Source organism: Accipiter gentilis, chromosome 14 (genome assembly GCF_929443795.1).
Source record: "Accipiter gentilis chromosome 14, bAccGen1.1, whole genome shotgun sequence".
Taxonomy (NCBI): Eukaryota; Metazoa; Chordata; class Aves; order Accipitriformes; family Accipitridae; genus Astur; species Astur gentilis.
Window position 1 is genome coordinate 14,791,269 of NC_064893.1, and position 24,685 is coordinate 14,815,953.

A 24,685-nucleotide genomic window follows, 5' to 3' on the forward strand; every position below is an offset into this window, starting at 1 on the left:
ATTCCACTTTTTACCACATCTACTTCAGGCTTGGGTTTGGAGAAAATGCATTTTGAGGGATACATGTATTGGATATTTTCTATTTTCCTCAGGAAAGATTGAGTCTTGTGTTGACTAACCATATATACAGGCAAGAATGATTATATATGGACATACAGAAATATTCCTGGCTGTTCACATAAGAAATCCAAGAGTTTAGTAAAACATGATTAATATTATCAAACTGGAATTGTATAGTGTCACTGTCTAAGTTACTTATTACGATCTAGGGTACTGTGACTCATCTTCAGATCTGAGTTAAAGTTCAAAGGAAAATTTGAGTTTCTGCTAGGTGGTATTAAATCACTGGAAATGGCAATGGATACCAAATCTGGTTTGCCACGTGCTACCATGGGATATTGTACATTCATCTTATCATGCATTATGTCTCAGGTTTGGGGGGGTACACTAATGCGCACCTAACTTAAAGTAAATCTCCTGTTGTTTTCCAGTTACTGAATTTGTCTTCTTGGCAGAATCAGAATGGAAAATGATTGCTTCTTCTCCAGGCAACTAATGCAGCCATACAATGAATTTTCTTATTCACTTGCAGTCCAGTAAACTCATAGTTTCATGGGATGCACTGAATAAGTAATGTTAATATTGCTGTGTTTACTCCCAGAGACTATTTCTGCTTTTGGTAAATTGATTCTCATTTATTCTGTGAATGCAAAATGAACAGTTGTACTAAACATTATAGTTGCTTTAGCCTGCAGAGGAAAGGTGGGTATAATCTATTTCTCTCCCTGTTTTTTCAAGCTATGTGTACACTCAGATGATTTGCAGAGTTTTTGGACTTCCAGCTAGGTGTTCAGGAATCAGGCTGCTTCCAAAATGGGGGAATTTACCTGCTATTGGGTACTCCAGCAAATTTCAGTGTCTGTGCCTGAGGGAATATTAACAAATGCCTCTCTTCCTTCCGAATTTTGACATATCCTTTTTAGTAGTGATGGGAACATGCAATGCAGAAAACAGATAATCCATTAGCAGAGACTGTTTCCTTACCTATTAATTACAGTTTAAAGAGCTTTTTGGACATAATGAACACAAGAAATGCAGATATCCTTCTTTCAGTTTTATCAATGAACAGTGCAGTACGATTGTAATTTCTTCCAAGTCTTTTTTTCTGCAGGTAGGATATTGAACCATTGCCTTAACGCAAAAGAAAACAAAAAAGAGCAAATGCCTCTCCCCTTTCCTCTGCCTTCATTTTTTTTTCCAAAACTGGCAGAAAACAGAGGTGTGGAAAGATGAGAAAGCCACGGATTTCTGGGAAATGTTGAAATAAACTCTATTTCAGTTCAGCAGTCTGCATTAGGTTTCTGTGTCTTGGGTAGGCAATCATGTAAATTAGATGGCAATTTCCAGCCAAGACCCAGCTGGCAAGGTATAAGTTTTCCAGTATAACTGGGAACTCTATGGGCATTTTGGCTGCCAACAGCCCACCTCCATTAAGGTGGCTTGCTTAGTTAGCTTCTAATTGGCTCTATGCAATTAACTTCCAATGCTCATAATCACTGTGATGTCTAAGGTACTTGTAAAACTGATGAATTCGTATGTATGATTTCTCTGAACTGAGGAAATATTACATTTTCCTGATGAAAAGCTGGAACAGAGACAATTATCTGTTAATATTGTTCTACATGTCAGTTTTCGTAACAGTGTTATTATATTAGGCTTTTGTACAGATCAGGGAGTAAAAAGTAATCTTCATTCCTTCAAGTCACATAGACAAGGAAGAAAAATAATAAAGGACAGGCACAGTCCATTAAAGCAGACAGTGCCATAGTTATTTTGGTGTAGGAAAAAAAAAAAAAAAGAAAGGAAGAACAACTTCTAAGGTGTTTGTTCATGTTTAGCCATTGTAGTAGTAGAGTCAAATGCACCTATTTAGTGCATCTAACTAGCAAATTAGTTGGCAGACTCTGCCTCAGTCATCTTAACCAAAGCCATCCCAGAAGTCGGTGGCTGAGCCTAGTTGGTTTTAGCCACACAATCATGCTCTCTCTGGGCAGAAGCAGCACAGAGAAGAAACATTCCTTGCTTTAGCAGGGCCCAAGTCCACCTATTCACTCACATAACCCTCTCATAGCAAGTTTTCAGTGTATTGGTGTCACGGATTAATCCAAACGGCACTGGAACAAGGCGATGCCCCTGAACATTTACAATACATAGATGACATCATCGTGTGAGGCAACGAGGCAGAAGAAGTGTTTGAGAAGGGAAAAAGAATAATTCAGATTCTTCTGAAAGCTGGTTTCACCATGAAGAAAAGTAAGGTCAAGGGACCTGCACAGGAGATTCAGTTCTTGGGAATAAAATGGCAGGATGGACGCCGTCATGTCCCTATGGATGTGGTTAACAAGACAGTAACTATGTCTCCACCAGCTAACAAGAAAGAAACACAATCTTTCCTAGGCCTTGTGGGGTTCTGGAGAATGCATATTCCAGGTTATAGTCAGCTTGTGAGCCCTCTCTATCGAGTAATGCAGAAAAAGAACTATTTTGAATGGGGCCCGGAACAACAAGCCTTTGAGCATATCAGACAGGAAATAGCTCGTGCAGTAGCTCTTGGGCCTGTCCAGACAGGACCAGATGTACAAAATGTACTCTACACCGCAGCTGGGGAGCATGGTCTCACCTGGAGCCTGTGGCAGAAAACACCAGGAGAAACCCGAGGTCAACCATTCGGGTTTTGGAGTTGGGGGTACTGAGGATCAGAAGCTTACTACACCCTGACTGCAAAAGAGATACTAGCAGCATATGAGGGGGTTCGAGCCGCTTCAGAAGTTGTTGGTACAGAAACATATCTCCTCTTGGCACCACAATTGCCCATGCTACACTGGATGTTCAAAGGAAACATCCCCTCTACACATCAAGCAACCAGCCCTACATGGCGTAAGTGGATAGCATTGATCACGCAATGGGCTCGACTGGGGAAATCTAACTGCCCAGGAAATCTGGAAGAGATCATGGAATGGCCAGAAAGCAGAGATTTTGGAGCATCACCTGAGGAGGTGACTCGTGCCCAAGAGGCACCACCATATAATGAGTTATCAGAAGACGAAAGGTGTTATGCTTTGTTTACTGATGGATCCTGTCGTGTGGTAGGGAACCATCGGAAGTGGAAAGCTGCTTTGTGGAGTCCCACACGACAAGTCGTTGAGGCCACTGAAGGAGAAGGCGAGTCAAGTCAGTTTGCAGAAGTGAAAGCCATCCAACTAGCCCTAGACATTGCTGAAAGAGAAAAGTGGCCGGTACTCTACCTCTATACTGACTCCTGGATGGTGGCTAATGCCCTATGGGGGTGGGTACAGCAGTGGAAGAAGACCAATTGGCAACGCAGGGGTAAACCCATCTGGGCAGCACCATTGTGGCAGGACATTGCTGCCCGTGTAGAACACATGACTCTAAAGGTACGTCATGTAGATGCTCACGTGCCCAAAAGCCGTGCCACTGAAGAACATCAAAATAATGAACAGGTAGACAAGGCTGCCAAAATAGAAGTAGCTCAGGTGGACCTGGACTGGGAGCGTAAGGGTGAGCTATTTGTAGCTCGATGGGCCCATGAGACATCGGGACATCTAGGGAGAGATGCAACATATAGGTGGACTCATGATCGAGGGGTGGACCTGACCATGGAGGCCATCACACAGGTCACTCATGAATGTGAAACATGTGCTGCAATCAAACGAGCAACCAGATTAAAGTCTCCCTGGAACAGAGGGCGGTGGCTGGGCTTTCGATATGGCGAGGCCTGGCAAATTGACTACATTGGACCACTGCCATGAACACGCCAAGGCAAGCGCTATGTACTCACCATGGTGGAAGCAACTACTGGTTGGCTAGAAACATATCCTGTAAACCATGCCACTGCCCGAAACACCATCTTAGGCCTCAAAAGGCAAATTTTATGGCGACATGGTACCCCAGAAAGAATTGAATCAGACAATGGGACTCATTTCCGAAATAACCTCATAAGCTCCTGGGCAAAGAAACATGGCATTGAGTGGGTGTACCACATACCCTATCACCCGCAGGCATCTGGAAAAATTGAGAGATATAACGGACTGTTGGAGACTATGTTGAGAGCGCTAGGCAATGGGACATGGAAGCAATTTAACAGAAGCCACTTGGCTAGTTAACACTAGAGGATCTGCTAACCGTCCTGGTCCTGCCCAAACAAAACCCCTACATACTGTGGGAGGAGATAAGGTCCCCGTGGTGCACATGGGGAAGTGGCTGGGGAAGGCAGTGTGGATTGCACCTCCCATGGGAAAAGGCAAACCCATTCGTGGGATTGTCTTTGCTCAGGGACCTGGGTGTACTTGGTGGGTAATGCGGAAGGATGGGGAGACCCAGTGTGTGCCTCAAGGACATTTAACCTTGGGGGAAAAATAATCTGTGATGTGAGTTGTATGTTGTAGGAAGTAATGTAGTAGGAATGACCTGAACTGCAGAGGAGTGAACTTCGCAAGGAACCAGACAAGTGCATCGGTGACCCAAACCAAGCCGGTGTTGGTGCCCAACGATCGGACATAGTGCTTCTCCTGTCCTGACCACTCATCTTGATGGATGGGGCCCAAGTCATAACCTGTGTGTGAACATCTGGAGGAGTGGAAGAAGCCCATGGAATATCTGTCTCTTAAAGGACAGGGGATAGTAATTACTAAGAATGTATAAATCTGTACGTTGGGTATAAAAGTGGTTTAAGTATGTAGTTTCAGTTGTAAGTGTTGGTAAGAAAGGATTTCAGTAATGAGAATTAAATACAACAGTATGGTTAGAAGATATCTGTATTAAATTATGTGGGACCTGAGCAGGACGCAAATGGTATGGAATAAGGGGTGGAGATTGTATTGGGTCTGGCTGAGATGGAGTTAATACTCCCCATAGCAGCCCTCATAGCACTGTGCTCTCCATCAGTAGCTAGAAAGGTGTTGCTAGCACACCAGTGTCTTGGCTACTGCTGAGCAGTGCTGGCACAGCATCAAGGCTGCCTCTCCAACATTTTTGCCCTCCCCTCAATGGCAGGCTGGGGCAGGGCAAGATCTTGGGATGGGACATAACCAGGACAGCTGACCTAAACTAACCAAACAGATATTCCATACCATATGATGTCAGCTCAGATATAAAAGCTAAGTGAAGGGAGACGGAAGGGGGGCATTTTTGTCTTCCGGAGCAACCACTACGCGTACTGAAGCCCTGCTTCCCGAGAAGTGGCTAGACATCGCCTGCTGATGGGAAGTAGAGAATAACATCATTTGTTTTTTCTTTGCTTTCGTGCGCAACCTTTGCTATCACTTTATTAAACTGTCCTTATCTTGACCCACGAGCCTTTTGTTATATTTTCTCCCCCCCTTCCCCCCCATCCAGCTGAGGAGGGGGAGTGATAGAGCGGCTTTGGTGGGCACCTGGCATCCAACCAGGGTCAACCCACCACAATTGGCTTTTTACTAAACACTAAATAAAATGAGTGCAGTTGCTTAAGGACCAAGGCCTTCTGCGGTACAGCTTTCTGGGAGCAACTGAGGAAGGTGGCAGCGATATAAAAAGACACTGTTAAAAATACCTTCTTGTCTTTTTAATGTCATTCTCAAGTCATCCCTTAGGATTTGGTATTTATATCACAATATAGACTGTAGCTAAATACTTTTACAGGTTGTCTGTCAGGTTTTTTGTTTATATGTAAGCTACCATAGAAGTTAGCTGACATTCTTTTTATTTTCTCTCTTCATTACAGCAATACCTAAGTGAGCATGTATTTCAAATCAAGTCTATTCACCTACAGCTTAAAATCAGGCATGCAGTAAAGAGCCTACTTGCATTTCTACCCCTAATAATGAACAAAATCTAACACTGTTCTTAAGGTACTAATTTCTGCTAAACGTTGGAATAGAAGGAGAAACTCATGGAGCTAATGATCACGACATTTCCTGCTCCAACTTTCCAGATGTTAATTTTGGAGGAAAAAACCTCAAAAAACTACACACCTATTAAAAGGAAATTAAATACGTTCCTCTGTCACTAGTAGTTGAAATTGGATGAAGAAAACTGAGAAGTAAAATACTTTTTAGCAGATATTTTTAATTTATTCCTTGATTGGTTTTAGAATTGGTCAGATAATGGGTTTTGATTGAATGGACTGTTTAGCCAATAAATTACATTCCTTGTCCAAGGCTACTCAAGTAATTGTGCTTTATATATGTCTGCTGCTTTTACATTTTGAGAGTAGGGTTAAGAAGCCTTCATTTGGTAGAGCTGGTAAAGTGATCTAAATGGATATAAATGTGTGGACAAACCATCTTTTCTGAAAACAACCATATTTTGCTTGAAAATTTCCATTGTGATACGGCGTCTGTGAACTTGCCCATCTATCAGATGCCAGTCTTTGATCTTGAACCACTCAGTGAATTCAGTCAGAGGCAAAGATCTTAAAGACACTAAGACTCTGCAAGTTATGTGAAATGGCATCAGGTAGGGGGAGATGTGAGAGGTTTCCTGCCAGGAGAGATAGCTACGCCATGAGCATAACCTGTGCTAAACTCAGAAGAAAACTGTCTGGGAAAAAGTATTTAGAAATACCATCCTCACAGGGAAATCTTCAGAGGTTACACTGTCTGAGAAACTGAATTGCCTTGGAGGTAGAAATCTGTAGGAAAGCTAGCTTTAGTTTCAGCCTTCACAGATGAGCTTGTTCCTACAAAAAAAACCATTTTTACAAAAAAGTAATATGCCCGAAAGAAAACTGAACACAAGGCAATACTTGTCTTTGTTAAATTACCTGATGCTGAGTGATTAGTACTATTGTTCAACTCTGCTGTTAACTCTTAGCTGATTTCCTAGTGCTTAATTCCCAGAAAATGTCAAAGAGATTTATGCATGAACTGGGAGTTAAACATAGACTTAAATGCAGTACTGACACAGGAGTTGTATAGTCATATATATTTAATATGAAATATTCTGAATCCAGGCATCAGCAACATCTTTAAGCACACTGAAGGTGAAGGGATGGCTCACATTCCTACAGATCCCTGCAGCCTTGAGCACCATGTTGAATTATGGCATAGCAAGGGATCAGTATGAGTCTTATCTCTGAATTTGCCAAGTGGGTTGAACGATTGAATTCTGGCTGTGTTGAAAGAAGCCTCAATCAGTTAGTTACTTCTTTTCTGCATCCAGCTTGGCAACCAGTCAAGGAGAACAACAGTGCTCATTTCCTATTCATGTATTATGCACAATTTGCTTTGAATACCTTGTTTATTCTAACACGAAGGCTATATTTTCATTTTATTTTGGTAAAACATTAGTTGGAATACGTGAGAATTGAGGACACTACTCAACTATCAAGCCACAGATCAATAGACAAAAAGTTTTTAAATGGCTTTGAAATGCCTGTATTGATAAACCTATATCCATTATTCTTCCCTCTGCTACTGGATCAGAAATAATAAATATTTTAAGAATCTCAAAATAGATGGAAGTAGTAATATTGACTAAGCAGAAACTGTTTGCCAGGAGATTAGGCTTTAGTTGGTAGGATTTAAATATGCCTGCCATGTCAAAGCAATGTGACAAGCCAGTGTTTTCATAATGTTCTGAGTCTACCTCATAACTTGTTGTGAAAGGATGATGACTGTTGCCAGCTTGCTTTTGTTCTTATTAATATTTTTGAAGATAAGAAAGTGAAATGGCTCCATTTCAGGAATTAAGTCATTTCTTTGTGCCAAAATACTGACAGGAACTCTTGGTGCGGGTAGATAAATTAAAGTTCTGACTCCTGCATCACAAAAAATAACTCAACATTGCTTGAAAGGAGGCTTGCTGTTCAAGCTGGTGTTACCTCTTTTAACATTGCAGATGTGAATGTCAAGTGAGTTTTCTATGGGAATTTCTGTAATATGAAATGGAACAGACTTGAACTCAGGCACTTTGAAGTTCTGACTTTAAAAGTCAGGGATAATTTTAGGGAAGGGGAGGTCAAATGAATCAGCAAGTGGAACACATAGTCCTCAGACAATATTGTAACATCAGTTGTATAGCACTATCTGCTGCTCACATCTAATAGGGTATTTGCCTTGTCTTTGCCACTGATTATTACAGCTCCCTCAAAACTGCACTTGCAGTGCCTTCCCCTTCCTTCTTATAGATGGTATCTGAACCCCTAGTGAAAAGCTCTCTACCCACCTCCATTCTAATCCAAAAAGTCAGCCTTTCCTCTGTGTCCAAAAGGGCAAAACTCCCACCCAGGTCCTTACCCAGCACAGCAACAACAGTAGACTCCTCCTAGTACACCTCATGTGGACCAGCCTTCTCCTGAGCTATCCTGGTCCAGACACTTCTGTCTGCTTCTTGCCTGATTTCTTTCACCTGGACACTCGTGTCCTTATGCTGGTTCTTTCTCTGCTGCAGTAAATACATTTTTTTCCTTACTAGGACAAGACCCTTTGCTGTTTAGTTGAGTTCTTCCTATTAGGACTCATCTTCTATTACCTCTAAATGTATTACGTGTGCCTTTGCTTTGGCAGGAAGCCCAGGCCTTGTGCCCTCTGTGCCAGGTGGACACATGGGGTCATTTTCCACCCTCCTCACTTCCAAAGCTCTTCCCATGACAATTGTCCACAGTACTCTGCTCCCTGATGACAGTAGGTAGAAAATGGATGGTGTCTGTCTGGGGCTTCAGTTGTGCTCCTTCCCTGTATTATTGCTTGGTTGCCTACCTTTTACCATCTTCCGTGTATTCATCTGGGATTGGGAGCTCTTTGAGCAGAGACTAGCTATTTTGCAGCTCCTGTGAACACAGTAATGCTCGATCTATGACTGATGCTTCCAAACTGCTGTGAGGCTGTATCAACACACCTTACCTGATGGAAAATACTGCTGGCAAATGAAGGAAGTGACATGAAAGTCACGACCGAGATAAGAAGTGAAACCATTTGTTACAGATGACTCACAGGCGAACAGGAAAGCCAGCCATCAGTATTTCAGAAGAGGAGTCACTGCAAACCTTCACCTCCTCACCTTGCAATAATTTTTACATCATCTGTGGCTATGGGACAGTCCCTTTGCATTACTTTGCACACCTTGTTCTAACTGTTTCAACTGAGAGTAGTTCTTCAAATGGGACAAGCTCCTGGGCAGACATGGTTGAGACCACAAGCAGGAGTTCATTTACTTGCAAAGAATGTATGTTGAAAATACAGAGTGTAGTCCTTTGCTTTTCCAGTTTAAACAGGGATGCAACAGACATCAAAGGAGGATACAGTATTGCTGGGAAATCACATATTAAACAGCCCTTTAGTGGAAAAGTGCTGCAACTCCTACCATATCTTACAAAAAAAGCAACAGAAAGAATAAAAATATATCCTATATACACAAACAATGCAACACAGCTGTCTTGTAAGCAGGGATTAGTAGCAGGACATTGTTATAGAAACAGCACATATTTTCCCTTGGGAAACTTAAAACCCCACAAATTCAGTCCATTCAAGGCCACAGAGAAACAATGTGCTGCTTATGCTCTTGTTTCCATTCCTAGTTGCTGAGATATTGACATTTTTACCAACCAGGTTTCTGTACATTTTCCATTTTGTTTAAAAGCTATGAAGTTCTTGGAGCAGCATCCTTTTTTCCATTAAAAAAAATTAACTAAATGTATTCTTCTCCACATTTACATTTTTATATTTTTCTTACTTGGCTAAACCAGACAACATGAAGTTATTTTCACTCTTCAATGCAAAAGCATAACTGATGGAGCAATACCATTATGAAATACTTTAGAAAGGGTTTTAGTAGAAAAAACACAAGAGATTCATCTTAAACTAGTTTAATCTAAACAATACCATGACAACAGCTGGGGACATAAATTCTGGGAAATACGGACGCAATTTCAAACTGGAAGATAAGATTCAGTGAAATCAATGAGTTGCAGCTGCTGCATCTCACACAGACACTACTACATCTAGCAGCATCTTTCTAGATCAGAGGCAGACTGAGCCCTAAGATAAAGAGCCATCCATCTGTCTTATGGTAAGCTGCAGCTGGATGTTAGGTGGCAACTGAATTCTTCACCGCTCAACTTGCAATTTCTTATTTGTCATTTTTATACTGATTTCTGTGTAGTTCAGATGCCCTTTCCCCTCCCATACATTACCTGTGATTGCCAACTGTGTAACGAAGAAGGTCATTCGAGATTTCCGCTTCCTCCTCCAGGTAGAGAAAAGCACGATGGCATTTCCAGAAATTGTGACAATAAAGAGAATCCAAAGAGTCACCAGCTGCTCTGTCTGCATTAGAGAGAAGGAAAAAAAGCATATCGGTAAGTCAGCGGGTAGTGACTTGGGTTAAACAAGTCAGTTATCCTAGGACAAATGAGATGAGAATGGAAAAAAAGGAGTGAAATGTGAGTTTTGCCAATTGATTTCTAATTATTTAGTCTAAAAGATACTCTTGCTCTTTCAGAAAATCCTTAACATGCATCACTGCTGGTGATGTTCATTCCAGTTTAATTTGCAGTGGCTGCATATTACTTTTATCTTCACAAAACCACTTGCAGTGTCTGTATTAGGCACTTAACACTAAAATGAGAGGCAGTCCTCAGTTTTCTCGTGTTGCTCCAGCAAGCTGTGAAATAACCAGCTGCCTCACTTTGTAAGGAGTATTGATAGATGGGCTCCTTTGGAGAAATGGGGGAAATAAATACTTCGCTCCTTCCCAGCTCCAGCGAGTCTGGGTCATCCACAAGCCCTACAAAATTCAGACATCCACTCCATGATCTAGATGTGCACCAAGATTCAAAGGAAAGCGTGACCCACTGTAAGGAAAAGTAAAATTGTGTAACGAGCGATACGTGATGACCAAACGTCCCCTAGTGGTAGTGTGTACAACGAAAAGAAAGTAAGAAAAAAAAGTTATTTGCGCTGTCAAAGCATCAGGATCCTCTGGCTGCAAGATCAAGAACGTACATATCCATTTTCGCTTGTTTTGTGAGTACACACCCAATCTTCTCCTGCCTTTTTGGCCTACCGACACCCATTTGGTCCTTTCTAGATGCAGGACAGTTATTTTTCAGCGCTCACTCTGTAGGCTTCCCCTCGCCATGTGAGAGTAAGTTTATGTTCCCCTATAAGCAGCCAGAGAGCTCTGATGCCTGAGAAGCACTGAGTCTGGTGAGCGTGGGGTCAGCTGGGACAAAATATTCTGCCTTTCTGCAAAATTCTCACTTATAAAGAACAACTGTCCTGTGTAAAGCCGCACGTGGTGGCATGGAGGAAGATGGTTCTGCTGCTTTTCTGCACAGATGAGTAGGAGAGGAGATTTTTCACAGTAACAGTTAGGTTTGAAGGGCATGGAGCAGCAGAGCTCAGGAAAAAAAAAATCCTAATGTATCCAGCAGTGAAACCTTTTCTAGGTGTTTGCAAATCTCTTCAGAATTTCTTGGAAACAAATTCCCTTCAAAATGTGTGGCAGAGGCATGGTGGAACTATTTTTATGGAGATGCTTTGCTTTGTACAGGAATTGGAAGAAAGTGACTTTTTGGAAAGTAATCAAAATTTTAAAAGCTACGATTTCACATCACTTTTGTCCTTGGAATCAGTGGGTTGTCCTCGGAATCAGTGGGTTGTCCTCAGGGTTTGGTTTGTCTTTCACATTTCAGGAAAGGTCTTTCACACATGAAGAAAACCGTGGGGCAAGACTTGTTCCCATTTTCTCCTGTATAAAATCAGGAGTGCATTTTCTTGAAAGAAATTCTGTACTCCTATATTATACTGATGTGGTTACAAACAGAACAAGGATCTGACACTCGAATCTTCTTCTGATTCCCACAGAAGAAATACTTGTGGAGCAACAGAGACTGTGTTAGGGGGGTGTTTCCCCGCTACAGGGGTGCAGCACATATGGTTAGTTTAAATCCCCTGTTGCCAGGTTAAGAAGCAGTGCTTAACAATTTAGCAATTTTAGGCTAAGGCTCTATGGAAATGTATACTTAAACCAGACTACAAAGGCAACCTAGAAGGTGCAAAAGCTGAATATAGAAGAGGTATGCTTGAAAGACCATAGACAAAGGAATAAAGGCAAAGTTTCTATTAATCTATTTGTGGTAGCTGTCATTCAGAGAGAAGAGAAAAAGACCTCATTCTTGGGGATTAGGGAACTATAACAATAGGCAACTTAAATCACTGCAGCCTTTCTCAGTCTGTGTTAGCTTGCAGAATGAAAACTTCCGTGGTTATTAATGGGGTGCCCACCGTGATAAAGGCCTTTGTGGAGGCTAGGATTAGAATTCAAAATTATCTTGATTGATTAATTGGAAACTGGACAAAAACCAAGATGCTCTTCAACAAAGGAGAAGTGCAGGACTGTACAGTGCAGTGGATGTAATCACATTGGGTTGGGCAAGCCTTCAATACATCCCCCCCCCCCCCCCCCACATGCAGCATGTAAAGTGCCCCACAAGTGGAACATGATTTAATAATGTCACCCTACCATGAAAGCGACAACCACCATCACGGGATCAACACTAGTCTCACATACCTCTGCTCTACTCCTTCCACAGTACCCAGCACCTGTACTATGCCCACTCCTGGGCACCATGCTTCAAGAGGGACACAGAGCAATGAGTTGACAGCAGTCTAGAGGATATAGCCAGGTGAAAAGACTGACTGTACGAAGTTGCTTAATCTAGCAAAAAGCAGACTGCAGAAAAATAGGAACATAGACTTGAAGACACAAAAAGACTATGTACAAAAGGAGAGGAATAATCTCTTATTCAGATTCACAGACTGGCCAAAAATTGGTGAACCAAAACTACAGCACAGAATTCAGGTTGATAATTTTAAAAATTTGACTTTAAAATATACCATATATATACACACATATATCACCTCCATCTGTGAAGGTCTTAAAAATAGCTATTGGGTTAGAGAGATAGCTGATTGATCCTTGAACTTCACTCCAGCTGCATTTTCTGTCATTTTCTTTTATTCATCACATTAAGGTTGCTAAGACATAGAGGTATTTTATTTCCTGTCTTGTTTGTTCATCAAGCAAAAATCCTCTTTTTGTAACAATCTTCAGCAAGGTGATTTACAAGAAACATTGTTTAATAATGTTGCGCAGACATCAGAGGCATGAAGAGAAAGATAATAACATCTCCCAACCCCCCGTGTAGAAGCTTTAGGCAAGGGCTGCTTTTGCAGTGGGCATTGCTAACTACATTACATGAGAAGAGACCAGTGTCATACACCAGTTCTTTTAGATCAGAAAAGCTAGAGGTGCTGGTGACCTAATTATGGTCACAGAACAAATCACAGTCAAGAGGATTTCCAGGGCTTGTCTACAACCTTTGCATGCGCTGCTATTCCATGAGACTGCTGTCTGGAGCGTGAAGTGCTTGACGTCTGGAGCGCATATTCACATTTTGCTAATTTGCTTTAAGATTAAAACCAGTTTTAGTCAATGAAGCAAGTCTCTTCATGGGTGAAATGTAAGCCAGAAAACCCATCTGAAGATTGTGTGCATTTTCATTTGCTTGTAGAAGAGGCTTGTTATTTTGTCTCTGACAAAATTTCTGAACCCATAGGCTGTGATAAGTCTAGCAAAAGATGTGGTCTGCTTTGTATTTGAGACAAAGATCATCCCTGCAAGCAGCTTTAATCAAGACCATAATTAAATCCTTTCAGAGCCATTGGGACACACATTGGTGCCATGATGCCATCCCTCCTTCCAGTTCTCCTCAGCCAACTTCCTTGCTTACTCATTTCTCAGGATTTGTATCCCCTATGTTGGGGGTCACCAGTCATGGCTGGGGAACAGGGATGTACCTGATAGCCCATCCCAATGGAGGTGCTGTTGCTCATGTCTTGAGGTGCAGAAGACTTTGCCTGATATCAGAGCAATTGCCTAATAGAAGGAAAGGTTCAACTATCAATGGACAAAGCATGTTTGTCCTTGAACGGGAACCTAACACGGAACAGTTTTGTTCTAGCTGCTGAGGCTGGTTGGGAAACAGCCTGGAAAAAGTAGGTTGCCAGTTAAGAAATGAGCAAATAAACAGAAAAAGAGACGGAGAGGTAGTCCGTTCCTGACGTGGCTGGCTGGCCTCTTAATGTTAGGTGAGGAGGCATATAATGAATTCATGTCCTTGCTGACCTGGTGCCTTCCTGCTCCATGTCCTTGGTCACCTGGGTGAAGAAGAGGAGCTGATCTCTCATATCAGAGGTCAGTAATGGCTTAAGTCTCTGAAGAGCTTCTTCTTGCCGGTTGGTTAAATTCTGGGAGTATGCAAACAGTCTTACTGCTTGCCTTTGGTATATTTTAAAATTTATGTTTCTAGCATAGCCTATTGCAGTAATTGAGATTGTAGGAGAGATGTAATCACAGAGAAAGCCAAACAATTTTGTGAGGATGTTCTTCTCAACATGTAAGAAGAACACATAAACCTCCTTGCTAAATTGGGGAATTGTCATGCTCAGTCAGGTTCACCAGTAGTAGATTGCATTGTGCTTTCTTAAAGGAGGAGAAAAAGAGAAGTGAAAAGTCTTTTCTCACCCTCTGAAATAATCACTTTAATTGCAGGCCATGCAAGAAAATAGAGAAGTCTAGATTTGCATTTTTTTGACCTTGCTGTAGAAGATCTGGAGTCTTGAACTTTCAATACTGAAAATGTTCTGGACAGATTTGCTATTTTAACAGCCCCCATTTACGAGGGGGGGGGGGGGGGGGAGGAAAAAAAGAAAACAAACAAAACAAAACAAACAAACAAACAAACCCCCCAGGAAGATTAATTTTCCTGAGGCAGACAGGTGCTGTGCAGCTTGACTGATTCCAGTCAGGGATTTATAGTCAGTTTATGTCTAAGGCAAATTGTACTTTGGACACTGAAAGAAATCAAAGAAAGACACTCATCGGTACAATTTAATTAAGGAGTCTTAAAGATACTGGCACAACCTCTGACACAATTCATAAAGATTTTTAGAATAAATAAACAAAGCAAAAATAAATAAAACCCCCTCTATCTCATACTGCCAGATTCCTTCACAGCAGAAACCCTATAGGAGCCTTGTGGGGTCTAACTGCTGCCTACAATTATCTAACGGGATGGTCCAGAGAAGATGGAGCCAGGTCCTTCTCAGAAGTGTACAATGAGAAGACAGGAGGCCACCAGTAAGAGTTGTAACATGGGACATTTTGATTAGATACTGGGAAAAAAATGTTCATTGTGAGGGTGGTCAAACACTGGGATGGGAGCCCAGAGAGGCTGTATTATTTCCATCCCTGGAGATATTCAAAACTTGAGTGGATGCTGCCCTGAACAATCTGGCATAGTTTGAATTTGCTTTTGAGTCGTTGGCACAGGTGACCTCCAGAAGTCCTTCCCTACCTGAATTATTATGCACACACAAGTATGCATAAGACCTATTTTCTTAAGGAATGAACTTAAAACTAGAAGGTACTTATACAGATGTAAACAGATGAGCGCTTTGCCCAAGTTGTATATTATTTATTATATCATAGAAACACGAACAACTCAGATCTTTGTGGGAATCTTTATGTAAATTAAAATTCACCCTGCAAGTAAAGAATATGGGTGTAAAGGCTGCTGGCATGGAAATGACACAAACATATTAGTCTTAGGAAAAAGGACTTAAAAGTATAAGATGGCATTTGTCTTATGCTTACAGGGAGGCCTGAGATGAAGAATTTCTGCCAGGGTGTGATCAGCTTAAACAATGAGCTGTCAGAAGTCACTGAAGGGATCATGATGATTGTTATTTTACCAGCTACAAAACAAAACTTCTTTAATACATAAAAAAGAACAAACTCGATTAAAGTGCCAGCTGGAAACATCCATATTTCTTCTTGTGTTGAAACTTTCAACACAATTTGGCTTGTGGGGAAAAAAAACCCAAACTAACAGAAAACTGCTTGAAGATAAGCTGTAGGTGGGTTACACATACTTTAGTTGTAGACAGCAGTTCTGACTGCCAAGAGGGAACACAGTAAGGAGCACCAAAAATCTTACAAAAAGAGGGACAGTGGACAGAATACTTAGAAATAAGCTTCATACAGTCAATGTTAGTCACCTGACTGTGAAAGTTCAGATGCTTGATTCAAGCCAGCTCCTAATGCTCGAGAAAAGCTGTAGAAATGGCTGGGTGACTCTTGATTCATTTGCTGATAGGCCTTGTCTCAGTAAGAAAGAAACAGGCTAACAACTGGGAAGATCACAGAAATCTTATGCCCTAGTTGTCACAAGCAGCAGAAATTGTACTGGCCATCCCTGGAATACAAGTGTGTTTTGAAAGAAATTTCGCTATCTAGCAAGGCAAAACTGAGAAGATGTTTCTGTACAGCATTCACACGAGACGTTCCTGGAAATTTTGGGAAAGCAATTCGACTGACACGGAAAAGCTCTGGGAAAACTCGTGTGACAATAAGAAAGACTGAGAAGAGAGTAAGTTCAAAGCTAACTTTTATATTTTGTCTTTGAAAGTGCTTCCACTATGATTTAATTTGAGAGGAACACAGCTGGGAAGGCAACAAGCCCTCTAGGAGTTGTCTTTTTTTGGTAGCATCGCCTGGAATGGAGCCTGATTCAAACTGCATAAATACTAGTGCAGCCCCAGGTTTGCCTCTGGGCCTGCTGCTTTCCCATTTCCATGGCAATGGTCATGCCTAAGAGGTCTCATATCTTCTTCTGCACAGGGGCTGCTTTACTGAGATGATTTCTCACAGGTTGTCCATGCTATCCTCCCAACATGTGGCTACAGGTCATTCTGGTGATCCTGGGATGCATTGCCACACAAGGTCTTCACAGCACATCAGAGCTGCTGGCAACAGTCACTTCTCCACAGGTCCTTATGGTTGAAAGAAGGGCACAGCTGGAAGGGAGGGACCCAAGCTGATGTTTTCTACTCTGCCAGACTTGAGAAGCAGTTTTGCGTGAGCTTTTGTCTACAGGGTATTGCATTCGTAGTCTGTGAATGTTAATGTGTTATGTCGAGGAAAAATCTATACTATTTTTTCCCTTTTAGACTCAGGGAAACAGAGAAGCTGAGGGAGCCTATTCACTAAATCAGGACACTTTCTCATGGAACAGGGTAATTATGTTATTAAAATTACTTTCACTTATTTTTGAAATGTAGCAAAACTGTATCTATCTTTTTTTGTGAATCCCAATTTTTTTTTTTTAAATGTATTTCTTAGCGCTGACTTCACCATCATGGGTCAGGCAGGGTCCTTTCAGAGTGCAACATTTAATGCATATGGATTTCTGCGATCTTTCAAAGCTCAAATTAACAGCTAAACAAACCACCCCCACCCTTCCCCCCAAATCCTCCTAAGGTGTGCCTGGGATAGAAGGGAAGATTTTCAGTCAATAACAAATGGTAACAATTCAATTTTACTAGCTGATAGTTCACATTTGCTATTCTGCTGTGTTTTGGTACAAGATGGATAATAAACGAGGACAGTACTGTTCAGTTATTGCAGGATTTTTTTACCCTAGCAAACTTCCACAGAATTAGACAAACAGATATCCCTGATTTAAATGTCATAATGAAAGATACATTTTTCATGGTGTACCTATCTATTTTTTGCTAGAACATTTTCAACATGAAGAGATAATATTAGGTCACACCATGGTCCATCCATAATTGTATGATTTTGATAACCCTATTTAAAACTGTGAAATGCTGTTTTTTCTTAATCACAAAAAGAGGTAAAATGATTAAGTATGCCTAATCTGTACAATTAAAACATCACAAAAAACTGGAGAAATTAATACTTTCTAGGCATATTTATATAGGAGATGCAGACAGATGGAAACCCTGTGGCCAAATGGATCATGGAGTCAGAAGTATGAGGGTTGCTAGTATAAAACCACCCAAATCAGTTGGCTCACAGCTACCCCCAGTTGGGCTGTCATACAGCCAGATCACTTCTGTGTTGCATTTAAGCTACTAGATGAAGCCAGGCTGGCCAACAGCACTGCAGCAGCAGTTTCACAAGGATATCAGCTATTACATTCTCATTCTCAGTCTAGCATCTTGGGAATAGCAATAGTCATTACAGCATATTGCAGAGACTGCATTCAGGAGTTCCTGACAACTTATTTGTGTTGACTTAATTCTCCTCCTCTCCCCCCACCGAAAGATTGCAAAGTCACTTATGAATTATTTGATATGCTTATTTTTCTAAAATGTATGATTGCATTTGCAGAGATTGCTCCAGAAATGTGACAGCACCCATTATTATTTTTCTGTTATGTATTCAATCATGGGATGCTCTGTGAGGTTTACTTGAAAATCAGAATGAGCAATAGCATAGGCGAATGCTGCCCAGGAGATAAAGACACTCCTGCATTTGGATGAAATGACAGGGACAACAGATTCTCACTTAAACAGGCCCTGAGGATACCTGGAGCCAAATCCTTGTTACCTGATAGTCCTACAAAACAAGTCAATGCAAACCTTCTCTCCACATGTTGTTCTCCTCAGCTCTTTGCTGGAGATGGTAAGCCCTGACCTTTGTAAAGAGCATTAGGCTCCATGGATAAGCAGCACATGCTCTTAGATTTGTGCTTACTCTGGCATGGCTATGCAGTCCTGTTTAATATCTGAGCTACATGGGCTAAAACATGCAGGTATGGGGAATGCTACAGTGTGTGGGGAGGACAGTCACAGGCAGAGTCAAACAGTCCTTCCTGAAACAAACTGGGAATTTAGATTATATGTGTAAAATCATTTGTGGTGGATTCGATATGCACATTGCTCCTCCTGAGAGCTCTAACACTTCAGTGTCTCTGATGTGGTAATGCTGCATGTCACAGGGACCAGGGGTCATGGGGCCAGAAGGAGGGGGATGTCAACACGTGGACCAGTGATTGCGGTTCCCATCTGGCAGGGGAGAGACTGGGGTTCCCAAACAACCTTGGGTGTAAACGACAAAACCTTTGTGTCCTGCTGCACAGGTGAGGGCTCAACTCTACACATCAAAAACGAAATAAGAAAATGTACTAGATGATGGAAGTCAGCCCCCTCTCCTGGGAGGCAGGAGATGATGGTGGGAACACAGTCTCACCAAGAAAGGAACAGCAGCTGGGACTTTTCTCTTTTTGATCACTCCAACATCTATGCTATTGCATAAAATTAGGGTATCCCATTTCTTAGCAGACCTCTTAAAAAAGAGATGACCCCAACTCCATCCTCTCCGAGGGTAAGCACATGTTCCTATAACTGGAGAAGCTTTGGGGCTGTTGGGGTCCTGGCAAGCGGAGGTGCTTCCTCCAGCCCTGATGAATCATAGAATCATAGAATCATTAAGGTTGGAAAAGACCTTCAAGATCATCGAGTCCAACCATCACCCATGCCCACTAAACAGTGTTCTGGAGTACCTTGCCTACGCACTATTTGAATACCTCCAGGGATGGTGACTCAACCACTTCCCTGGGCAGCCTGTTCCAATGTCTTACAACCCTCTCAGTAAAGAAATTTTTCCTAATATCCAACCTAAACATCCCTTGCTGCAACTTGAGGCCATTTCCTCTCATCCTATCTCCAGCCACCCGACAGAAGAGACCAGCACCCACCTCATTACAACCCCCCTTCAGGTAGTTGTAGAGAGCGATAAGGTGTCCCCTCAGCCTCCTTTTCTCCAGGCTAAACAGCCCCAGCTCCCTCAGCCGCTCCTCATAAGACTTGTGCTCCAGGCCCCTCACCAGCTTCGTTGCTCTTGTTTGGACGCACTCCAGCACCTCGATGTCTTTATTGTAGTGAGGGGCCCAAAACTGAACACAGGACTCGAGGTGCAGCCTCACCAGTGCTGAGTACAGAGGAACAACCACCTCCCTGCTCCTGCTGGCCACACTATTTCTGATACAGGCCAGGATGCCGTTGGTCTTCTTGGCCACCTGGGCACACTGCTGGCTCATATTCAGCCGGCTGTCGACCAGCAACCCCAGCTCTTTCTCTGCCGGGCAGTCACTTTCCATTCACTCTTCCCCCCGGGCCGGTAGCGCTGCATGGGGTTGTTGTGACCAAAGTGCAGGACCCGGCACTTGGCCTTGTTGAACCTCATGCAATTGGCCTCAGCCCATCCATCCAGCCTGTCCAGATCCCTCTGTAGAGCCTTCCTACCCTCAAGCAGATTGACCCTGCCTCCCAATTTGGTGTCATCTGCAAATTTGCTGAGGGTGCACTCAATCCCCTTGTCTAGATCATTGATAAAGACATTAAACAGAACTGGGCCCAACACCGAGCCCTGGAGAACACCACTTGTGACCCGCTGCCAGCTGGATTTAACTCCATTCACCACAACCCTCTGGGCTCATACATCCCGCCAGTTTTTCACCCAGCAAAGAGTACACTTGTCCAAGCCATGAGACACCAGCTTCTCAAGGAGTATGCCATGGGAGACAGTGTCAAAGGCCTTGCTGAAGTCAAGGAAGATAACATCCACAGCCTTTCCCTCATCCACTAGGCGGGTTACCTGGTCATAGAAGGAGATCAGGTTGGTCAAGCAGGACCTGCTTTTTGTAAACCCATGCTGACTGGGCCTGATTCCCTGTTTGTCCTGGACGTGCCACGTGAGCACTCTCAAGACAAACTGTTCCATAATCTTCCCCAGTACCGAGGTCAAGCTGACAGGCCTGTAGTTCCCCGGATCCTCCCTCTGACCCTTCTTGTAAATGGGTGTCACATTGGCAAGCATCCAGTCATCAAGCCTCCCAACTGACGAAGCCTCCCAACCCTGTGGACAACCAGGGCAAAGCTATTTTGAGATTTCCTCTTCTCTCCAGGCAGGTTTCTGGTTTGCACCTTGTCAGGTTCATAGAGTTAAGAAGGTCCTAAAGTGGAAGAAAGCCACAGTTGTTCAGATGACCTCTGTTCTTTTCAGATTACTGTATTTGGCAGAGGGCAGTTGACACTCGCATAGAGCCCTTTTACATGTGGATTAAATGAATATGGGGGAGATTGTAAAGGGATGTAGTGAACTCTCCTTTGGCCTGGGAGGTTGGAGCTGTAATTATAACCAATTTGCATATCTGTTCTGAATTTGGTGCTGACACAGCCAACGGGATTTCTTGTGGTTTAAGACAGTAACCTAGCTGGATGCCTCATGTAAAGGCACCCGGGAAGGAATACAGTCTGGATTTTCAGACCACTTGCCATAACACAGCAGCAAGACCTGAACGTAGGTGGGGATGAGCCAGTGCCTTTGCTGTGGGAAACATCAGCTCATCTTGCATGCTGAGTGGTGCATGGGTGCACCCAATCCTGCCCCAAAGGGTGCAACTCTGCATGCCAAGAGCCAGCCTAGTTAGCACACATGGCCACAGCCTCAAAGCAGACTTCTTGGGCAAAGCCTTGGTGAGCAACTGGCCAAGGAGCTACAGTAATGACTACCAGAAGGGAAATGTACACTCCTCCAAGTGGATGAAATGCTCTATTTCCCAGCCAAAGAAGGAAAAAAAAAAAAAAAAAAAAGAAGAAATCTAATTGAACTGGCAAAATGTTTTCTCATCTGAAGCAGTGCAGGTTTTTTAGTCGTTAAGGTCTAAAGAGGAATAGACAGAAACTCAAATACTTCTGAAATGGGGAGCAGGGAAGCACTCACAGTTCAGTCTGTAACAGGACTTTCTGGCACTGAAATGCTCTAAGGTGGATTATTTTACTTTTGTCACACTGCTACCACAGTATGACACAGACACTACCTTAGGTGGGCACAGGCCGTCCTTTTGAAGAATGGGAGAAAAGAAGAAATCAGCACATGCTCTCATAGTTTGAGCAGCATGTGAGATACCCTATGTAGCTATCATTGGGCAAAATTGTTAAAAAGTCATTAACACAGGAACTGCTCCAGGTACTGGGTGAGTGTCACTCCCTTGTCTCCATTTATTGGCTTAGATCAGGTTTTCCTATGGCCACTTTGGTAAGATAGGTTACACCTGCATTTCCCAAGCAAAAATTGTTTGTGTGCTTTGTCTGCATTCTGGCACACAGGCTCTGGAGTCAATCTGTGCGGCGGCCATTCATCCAGCCTGCCTTTACCATCAGCCATGGGCTACAACATGTTTGAATATCCCAATAAACAGCCAAAACACCATTTGTAGCTACATTTTGAGCACTGAGCTCTGGTTTTTAATCCATTCAGCCTATTCCAAGCTGAACCTTTTATTGCTTTAGCTGCTTAACTAGACCCTTGTGAAGAGGAAGGAGATGCTGCTTTGCTTGCTCGGAGGGGCAAGGACGTGGCCACTATGTGGGCAGAGCTGGTGGAGGACAGCCAACTGAGTCAGCAGGTATCAGCAGCACCTTCCACATGTGAGCTTTTACAGAGAGCTGAAATTTCTGGCAGGGAGCTCTGTCTTCCCTGAGCCATAGTCATCAGAGCAGGTGTTTTATCCCTCCTTTCCTGCAGCAGCACCAGTTGTCACTTGTCTCCAGAGTCAAAATATTTCCGTGCCTATCAACAGCCAGTAATTGATGTGAATCAGTGAACTTCCTTGCAAAGTGCATGCTATATATGCCAGAGCTAGACATCTGAGAGAGGAGTGCAAGTCTAATGAGAAGCTCTCAGCTAGCAGAACTAAGTTTCCTTTAGCAATGGACGAACATGCATGACTATCCATGGTTTCCTAATTATTGTAATTTACTCAATCTCTCCTATTAAGGAGCATTGTTCTGCCTGGGGACTTTCTAATCATGGAATTAACTGTCACTTTTACCATTATAAAATACTGCTCCCATGACTTTGTTCAGTTTTACAGCCCTAACTGTGGAAAGAACAAAGGAGATAAAGAGAAAGTTGTTAAAAATATTTTGCTTGTTGTTTCTGATTTTTTTCAAGAGTATTTTAAGAGTCTAACATGGAGAGAAAAAGAAGAGGAAAAAAATAATTTTCATACTTGAAATCTTAGATAAAAAAGTACTGTCTTATCAAGAAAAAAAATGTATGTTAAAAGTGTGTTAAAAGAGACCCTCATTAATTAATTGTAGAACTTCAGACCAAGTTTTTCCTTAACAGGTGTGGAAATCTGTTGTAATTCCACTGATTCCACTGGCATTGTGTCAGAGCACTAACAATCTCACAGAAATCAAAATTGCCTTTGAACATATCCCCTTTTACCTAACATATTACCAAATGATGTAAGTGCCTATATCTTTCCAGTCGAAAGTGATCTCTTTGGTCCTGAGCTGCAGAAGGAATGTCAGGGTACTCCTTGTCAGACTTTTTAATAACTCGAACTTAACTTGCGTAACGTGCCAGAACAGTAAAGTAAGTGACACATGGCATGCTGAGCGAAATTAAGTAATGACAACAGGCACAGAAATCTGAAGCAAAGATGAATTTCAGTACCTCTTTCATCTTTTTCCTACATTCACATATTGCAAGGGTGATGGGGGGTTTTTTTGAGATGAGTGAATACACTTCCCATGTCATCCGACAGCATTCACTCCTGAGTGATTCATCTGGTGCATTCTTAACAGCAGCCTTCAAGAGACACTGCATCCCCCGCTCAAGTTAAAAACAAACAAACCAATCAACTAATTAGAACCTGTCCCTAATGATCAAAAACCCCCCAAACAAAACAACAAAAAAACCCCAACCAACAGAATACTCTCTCACTTGTGTACAATGTTTGTTGCAGCTGGAAAATTGAAAAGAAATCCCTTAGGTCAAGATGATGGCTATAAGAAATTACACAAAAGATATACAGGCTTTTGATTAAAGATGCATGTATAATTACAATACCTCTATAGAAAAACAGTACTGTCCCCTCTTGGAAAGGGATACAATTGGCTAAGACCTGTAAGTCTGAACTCTAATTCGTACAAGTATTTTGGTTTTCAGTAAATGCCTCACACATGCTGTCCACTGTTTTTGCAGGGTAAAAAACCACCAATATCTGGGCAAAAAAGTTCAATAATCCTAGTCACCTCCCTGCAGAGGTGCTGAAAATCCACCAAAGCTGCAAGCATGTGAGAAAAGTAATGCACACCTTAAAAGAATACCTTAAAAGAATAGTAAAATGATCCCCACTCCTCTTCTGCCACCACTTCAGTGAAAGTCACCGTTTCAGTGCAGGTGACAAGGGTAAGATCCAGCCAGCTAGTGCCTCCCTGGGAGCTGCTGCTGGCTTCTGTGGAGCCGACCTCCATCACTGGATTTTGTTCGAGTTGTCTAGATTTTTGTAAGAGTTAACGCAGCCAGGCTTCTCCTGTAAAAACACAGCAACAAAACCAGCTTCTCACTGCTCCACCACTGGCTAGCAGAGGCATCGGACTTCACTGCTGCTGAGTGATAGGAAAAAAAAAAGAAAAAAAAATCAAGCTGGCATCATCCCTTTGAGCTTTCCTTTGGTACAACTCTGACAACAGCCATCCACACGGTCCTTCCAGCAGCACGTAAGAAAGTCAGCACACATGGACCCAGCCATGTGCCTTGTGGACTGGATTATCTTGCACCCGAAGTTGTCAGCTCTGGAGTGAGGCACATCTGCAAAAGCATGGACCCCCTCCCTGCATTAAGCTCAGGAGCCCAGCTATTTCACTCAGCAGCTTTGCTTACTTACCCCAGCTCAGCCTGCTTTGATTTCTGATTACCTGCAGAATTACAGTATATCCGTATACAAACACCAACA

The 24,685-nt window shown here is 42.5% G+C and overlaps 1 protein-coding gene across 1 annotated transcript in view; it reads right to left on the reverse strand.

Moving 5' to 3' along the window:
- The window catches only part of NPSR1 (neuropeptide S receptor 1), a 63,560-nt gene extending 39,357 nt beyond the window's left edge, over positions 1-24,203 (reverse strand). The window contains exons 1-2 of the mRNA XM_049816320.1: positions 24,057-24,203; positions 10,193-10,325 (exon numbers count right to left, since the gene is read on the reverse strand). Coding sequence (XP_049672277.1) covers positions 10,193-10,325; positions 24,057-24,203 — 280 coding nt within the window. The remainder of the gene's footprint in view (positions 1-10,192; positions 10,326-24,056) is intronic.
- Positions 24,204-24,685: the final 482 nt, after the last annotated feature.